At 45.2% G+C, this 7,086-nt stretch overlaps 1 protein-coding gene across 1 annotated transcript; it reads right to left on the bottom strand.

The window, feature by feature from the left end:
- Positions 1–572: 572 nt before the first annotated feature.
- Positions 573–7,012, bottom strand: LOC126048783 (uncharacterized). Its single transcript, XM_049824199.1, has 2 exons — positions 6,859–7,012; positions 573–3,234 (listed from the first exon to the last, which is right to left on the bottom strand). Exon 2 carries the CDS (start codon positions 3,173–3,175, stop codon positions 1,931–1,933), a length of 1,245 nt encoding a protein of 414 aa, XP_049680156.1. The 5' UTR covers positions 3,176–3,234; positions 6,859–7,012; the 3' UTR covers positions 573–1,930.
- Between the last annotated feature and the right edge of the window lie 74 nt (positions 7,013–7,086).

Below are 7,086 nucleotides of genomic sequence, written 5' to 3'. Positions count from 1 at the left end.
GCTCCACAGAACATCATGAAAATCACGAGAAGTGGGCCATTCCAACAGCAGAAACTGGGAAATCCACTCGGCTTTTGCCTGCAGCCTGGTGGTTAGGTTGCAGAGTTGAGTCAGACCAAGGAGTAATTTAAAACTGAGCCTAGCTTATTGGCTATTGTAAGTATATAATTTGGATCAGAAGTCTTCCCAAATGAAATTTCCATCGATATTAACACATTCCCACAACCAGTTCTTATTCATTGGTGTCTTCTGTAGTTTGGTTGGAAAATTCTCAGTCATCTGTACTGGACATTAATTATAGTGCAGTATAAAAATAGCCAAAGACTCGTAGGACCAGCTGAGATTAATAAGAGCTGGAGAAAAGGAGATGTGCTAGTCATGGACCTGCTGACAGGGAGAACTAGCAGAGGACCATACTGGTGGCTTTGCATCTGCTACAGAATCATTTTCCTGTAAGGTATTCCCTACCAGGCCTGTATCTGCCTGCCACCTCCCTGTCCCATTCCAAAAGTGTGGAAGGGAAAATAAAAATTGGATACACCCAAAGCAAGATTAAGACACAAACAAGGTCCAAAGTTGATAACCAAAGGTCAATTCACTTTATTGCTTACAAAAAAAACCCAACAAACAAACAAACAAAAAAAAAAAAAAAAGAGGGAAATGATAAAAAGAAGGGAGAAAAGATAAAACAAGTGATAGTCACCACCATGGATCCTGCGGCGTCCCGTTGATCCTCTTCTTCAGTGGGGAGAGCTCTGCCCGTGCATGCCTAATGCCTGTTTTTATACAGTCCCATTGAGGAGTTTTACGGCTGCTTTTCAGCAGTCTTGCCCAAGCCTGGTAGTCAGGGCAATGGCACTTCTGCCTCGTAGGCTTTGGCACTCATGTGATGATCGTGTGAATCCCCAGCTCGATGGTGCATACGGACACCTCTTTAGGGGGTTGTTAGTCATCAGATCCCCCTCTAAATGCCATGAATGCCAACTGACCTTCAATCGTGCAAGAGTAAGACGTTAGGCTGTAGTTTTGGTGATTGCACAAATCGCTGCCGTTATGGTGACTGTGCAAGGATGAGAGACGAATATCCTGGTTTTGCTGCTTATCTTCTAAGTGCCAGGCCAGCCAGAGCAGGTAGGCAGAGCAAACATTAAGCAGGCAATGGGGAGACAAAGTCTCGCAAATATATTTCAGAGTCCTTTACACCACCCCATGGCTTGACATTGCCTCGGGGAAAATCGATGTTGTCTTCTTCCACAGTGGTGATTCAAATATAGCAAACAGAGGAGGAACGTGAGTTCATCAAGTGGTTTACCACACACTTCACTAGGCCAATGCCAATCATGAAAAATACCAAGCCAGTTAAGATAGCCACTCCAATTTGGATTAACCATTTCCCCCATCCAATAAGTCCCAATGATCTTTAGGATGGTAGTAATCCATGATCCAGGGTTCAACCCATCACACCAATCATGGGGTTGGGTTGATTGGAGTAACTCCCCGGTCTGATCAGCTATCTCCTTCATCTTAGCTTGGGCTTCCTCAATTGAGGGTGAAGCATTATAAATAGTAATACAACATTCAGCTTCAGATAAATTTAACATTCCACATACCCCTTGTTCTTTTAACAATAACATATCTAAGGCTAATCTGCTTTGAAGAGTCATTCAGGAAACCTGCTGGACTTGCACATTTAGTTCCCCAAAGGCATATCTAGTCCCTTTACTTAATGTACCTGCCACGTGATATTCTCTAATACAAATTGGTGCCGTTTGAGGGTATGATAGGGGCAAATATATTTTCAAACATTAATGATATCATTTGCCCTGTGGTGTAATAGTCCGGGACATGAATTCTTGTAATCACCCAATCTGGCCTATTGGCTGCTGATTGAGGTCTTCACAGTGGGTGTGATGAAAATATCATGCCACCCTCATCTATGAGATAATTTGGTAATGTTGAAAATGTGACCAGGACAAAGAGATGGCAACGCAACCCCACAACGTAGTCCTGCGTGTTGTTCTAACATCAGATAGGAATAAAACTTGCCATTTGAACACACCCATGACAAACCAAAGGGGGTAGGGTATACGCTATTTCTACATGAATACCGATCCTTATAATCCATAAAACGTACAGGTGGTCGTGAATCAATGGGTAGCGACTGAACTGGATAATGAGTATACGGAATGCCACAGACTCTCTGTAGCGAGGTATCATTAGACCGGGTGGTATTGCACCGGGTGTCATTATTTTTCCATCCCATGGAGGGATATCCCCAGCAAGTACACATATCTCTTATCAAGGTTCGTATTCCATACAAAAACCAGGTCTCTGGAGGATCTCCAGGACCATCCTCACATGTGATGGTTTGAGTACAATTAAACAAGAAACTATGCTCCCACCTTCGGCTTTTGGCAGATTGTAAGGGCTCGATGACAGTAACATTTCGCGACCAAAACCACATCAAATTACCCTTATCTAAGGGGCCAACCGCCCTCATGTTAGGAAGTTTAATACACCACTTAACCGTTACATTCAGATTATAGTCAGCTTCATAATAATCAGGTATTGTTAGTGGGTCAAAAATAGGGTCCCAGGGATAATATTCACACTTCCATGGGGAGATAAATGGGGAAAATGCATTATTTCCCCTAACATGAGAGTGATTTCCCAATGACACTAAAGGACCAGCCTGTACTGTACTGTCAATAGTAAGGTTAAAGGCAGGACCACTGACGTTACATGTTTTATTCATAAGATCAGCATTTAAATCACCGAAGAGTGGAGACCAAGTTTCCTGCAGACTAGGGACCATTGGTCTTCGATGCCATTTAATGGTGGTGTTGTCATAATCATTCACCCAGGACATAGGTAAATAAAGTTTTGATGTGGTATTGGTACTGGTTACGTTAAAGATAAAAGATAGGTCAATTGGAGTCACAAAAAATCGCAATCCTTGTTCAGCTGATTCTGGCAAAGCAACACATATACCTTGATTGGTATGATTCCACACCCTTACAAACCCCTTAATGAGTTCCCATGCGAGGTTCCGATTATTCTCATTTCCAGGGGTTTGGTTTGCTGCACACACATACAACATGCATAACCATACAAATACAAACAGCACCCCCACATGATTATTAAAAATAGTCCCACAAGTAGGATGCTGATGCATATTCCAAATACGACGGTCTGCATTCACGGTCCGGGGTTGTTCTTCATTCAACAGGCTACCTACGAAGAGAAAAATAAAAACCTGTTCGGTCCTTTTCAGAACCGACATTAAAATAAGGAAACAATCCATCGAGCATTTATCCTGTGTTCCTTCCCAGAAGCATCTTTTGCTTTCCAGGCATATGTATTCAGTGGACTAGTGAGTACCAACTGTACAGCTCCTACGGTAGGAAACTCTACCAGGACTGGTTGTCCTGGAAAATGGGAGGGATTCTGTTCACGACTGGGTCCCGGTATTGCAGGTATCAGGGAAGGGGGCTTTGGGCAGAAAGCTCTAAGTTTAGGACACCCATTCATTCCCCACCAGTCATTTACTTGCCTAACGGCTTTCCATAATTGATCGGCCCACTTCACCTCTTAAGGCTTCAAGAATCATTTAAGGAGACCGTTAGTTCTCTTGACTATGCCGTTGGCCTGTGGGTAATAGGGTGTATGGAATACCCCTCTGATCCCCTCCTCCTTAGCCTTTGAATGGCCCCCTCAGGATAACGGACTGCTGATGAATAGTCCTTTCTACTTCTCGGAGGGCAAGACTTACTACAAAAAGACCTTTCTCCCAAGTAGAGTATCATTTTTTGGCATCTTTGAAGCTACAGGAATAAAATCCAATGGGCCGTGTAGGGCCATCAAGCTCTCGTTGCCACATATGTCTTGACAATCCTGAATTTACAAATCCCCATTGAATCCGCACAGGGTCAGTGGGGCAGATAGCACCAAGTGCTTGGTGTGTAGTAGCTTCAAAGATTAGGAGTTGTAAGGCCTCATTGTAGAGGGGCGTCCATTTCCACCCAGCTCCTTTCCATAGTAAATCATACGGGGTCTTGCAATTATCAAAAAATCTGGTATGTGTTTTCTCCAAAACACCAGCAATCCCAAAACATGCTGCAACTCCCTCGCATCCTCCAGCACTTTTATTTGATCTATGGAGATCAGAGTGTCTGGGGTGTACCATCCCTCCCTTCCACCAAATACCTCAAAATTCCACCTCTTACGCAGGAAGTTGTATTTTCTTGGGGGGGGGGATTTGTAATCCTAGGGATTCCAGGTATTTAATGATATCATTCTGCGTCGCTGTACTGGTATGATTTCATCCCCTGCGATAACTATGTCATCAATATATTGATATATTCTAACTCCAGCTGCAGGAGGAACACTCAAAAGCTCCTATGCTAAGGCATGGTGTGTGAAAGTAGACAAGTGCTTAAATCCTTGTGGGAGATGGGTAAAGGTGTATTGTTAACCCTCCCACGGGAAGGCAAAACTGTTCTGATCCTCCTTTTGCAGGGGAACCACGAAGAACATATCTTTGACATCAATAGTAGCTATAATGTTGTGGGCCTGTTCCTGAATAATAGATATTAATTCAGCTGTATTAGGCACTGCTGCAGTTAGGGGTCCTGTATTAACATTGAGCTGCTGATAATCCATGGTCAGCCTCCATTTGCCATGTGGCTTGTGGACAGGCCATACAGGGGTGTTGTATGGGCAGTGTGTCATGACCAGAATCCCTTTCTCCTTTAGCTCCTCTATAACTGGGGCAATCCCTTCTTGGGCCCCTAAAGGCAAGTGGTAAGGTTTAACATTGGTAACTAAAGAGGGAGGAAGGAGGGGGGCAGCTTGCAATAAGTGGAAACTTGGAAATTCCCATCCAAAGGCCCACACCTTTCCACCCTCATCAGTCTAAGATCTTCCTTTCAACAGGTCTAGTCCCAGCAAATTCACTGGGTATTCTCCCAAGACCACTATGGTGACTTTACAGGGGCTGATGGGGCAAGATATTAATAGGTCCCCTCTTGAATTCTCGGTAAGCCTTCTGATAAACATCCACCCTTCGCCTGCTGAGGATGAAGGAGGAAGTTTCGCGCCTCCTTCTCATTCTGAGACCCTTCCAGGGGAGGGGCCGTAGCAGAAGTAGGTTTCTCCAGTCCCTCTCTAGAATGCCAACTTTTAACTAATAATTCCAGTTTGTCAGTGAGCTGTCCATCTATTAACGTCTTTGTGATTCCCTTCTGCAACCCCAAAATCCACACACTGTTTCTTCTTTTTTTATGTTTCTCGCTAGCATTTATCCGACCTCCATGATTCATGGGAGGTGTTGTTTTCTTGGGTACTGACTGCTGTGTCGGAATCCTCCACTCCACGTGCCTAATAGCTTTAGAGTCCCCCCTATCAGAGGGTACTGGACACTGGGCACTTTCGCCCATAATTAATCAACTCCTGAGCCACCTCCCCCCACGTCCAGACTTTCCGCTCTCTGCAATTACAATCGGGGGTTACTACTCCTTCTAGAGAAGCAACAGCTCTTTCCCCTTTCGACAGGCTGGCTATTTGTCCTTGTAATTGAATCCCCATTGGTTTTAAGGACTCCAGGAACCCCTCATAAGAGGGGTCATTCTCTCTGGGTCTACCGGCATCATCATAGGGGATTCATGTCGTGGCTCTAACTCCCTCTCATAAATCATTTGCAAACAAGCTGCCTTTTGAACACTCTCTATTATCTGGTCCACAGTTCCCACTATGGCCAGTGGGTCTCCCCTCTCCAAGGGGTTCAAGCCTCCAGCCCAATAGGTCGCTCGCTGTGTGACTGACCAAGGGGCAGATTAGTTTCCCGTGGTTAGGAAAACACCAGGTCCCCAATACCCTTCAGCTTCCTTTTCTGTCAATAAAATCTGGCCGCCCCCAGTAAGTGAAACTCTTCAAACATACTCCGTCTCTGACTCCTCAGGAGTCCAGCCATACTCTTTTTTTTTAATTTAGAAAATTTGGTGGCCATAAAGGGGACTTCTTTTGTTGTTATTTAAGGAGCTTTGTCCTCCTTATCTTCATATGAATATTTGGTTTTAACCAGTGGCCGCAGTGGGACGGATAGCTTATCCAAGCAATCCCGCCAATCTTTTAGCTGGAACAGGGGCTAAGTTGGTGTTTTCTCTTCTGTCCTTCCTAGTGCATTATCAAATCCCTTTTCTGACATGTCCTCCACCTTTTTCATCAACCTTTCATATAACTCCTCTCTGAGTTAACGGGCATTGGCCCTTTCCTCTTCTAATTGCACCTGCAGGGTTCTAACCAGGTCTTGTAACAACACAGTGATTTGGCTTTCAGCTTTATCCTGTTGTCCCTTCTCTTCCACAGCAGCTAACAAGGCTGCACCTAATACCGCACAAAACCAGATTTTCCTTTGCCCCGTGCCTCGGCCTGCAAGGCAATAATTCGGTCCACAATCGATTGCGCATTATACCAATTTTTTCGAGCCCACTCCAAACCCGGCGGTGAGGGTTTAGCGGCTTGTTCATCCAAAAACCGTTAACAATACTTTAGAGTCATTCTCCATCCCGTCACACTTTGGGAGCGGCCTTCTCGAGGGCTGTCTTATTTAACTAATTACAAATTTCAACATCCCGCTCCCTCTCCCCAAGAGGTGCCTTGCTTTAACTATGTCTTCTACTAATTAAAACCTTGGTATCAACACTCTCGCTTAAGGTGATCCTGCCCGCCGCGCCGGTTAAAACATCCCATTCCAAGCGTATGGAAGGGAAAATAAAAATTGGATGCACCCGAAGCAAGATCGGGAGACAAACGAGGTCCAGCGTTGATAACCAAGGGTCAATCGACTTTATCGCTTACCAAAATACAGAAAAAAAGAGGGAGGCGATACAAAAAAGGGAGAAAAGGTAGCAATTTTTTCTCCAGGCCCCCCAAGCGATAGTCACCACCGTGGGTCCAGCGTCGTCCCATCGATCCTGCCGGGCGGCGGGGAGGGCAAGCCGGCGGCCCCGCTGAGGCGCTTTACGGCCGCTTTTCAGCAGTCCCGGTCGTCACGGCAACGGCGCTTCGGCCTCGGGGGGCTTTGGC

Source organism: Accipiter gentilis, chromosome 20 (assembly GCF_929443795.1).
Source record: "Accipiter gentilis chromosome 20, bAccGen1.1, whole genome shotgun sequence".
Taxonomy (NCBI): Eukaryota; Metazoa; Chordata; class Aves; order Accipitriformes; family Accipitridae; genus Astur; species Astur gentilis.
The sequence above is the reverse complement of the archived record's forward strand: the minus strand, read 5'-3'. Positions and strand labels throughout refer to the sequence as shown.

Excerpts from the sequence above, each read along its gene's own strand:
- LOC126048783 (XM_049824199.1), bottom strand. The coding sequence starts at position 3,175 with ATGCATCAGCATCCTACTTGTGGGACTATTTTTAATAATCATGTGGGG.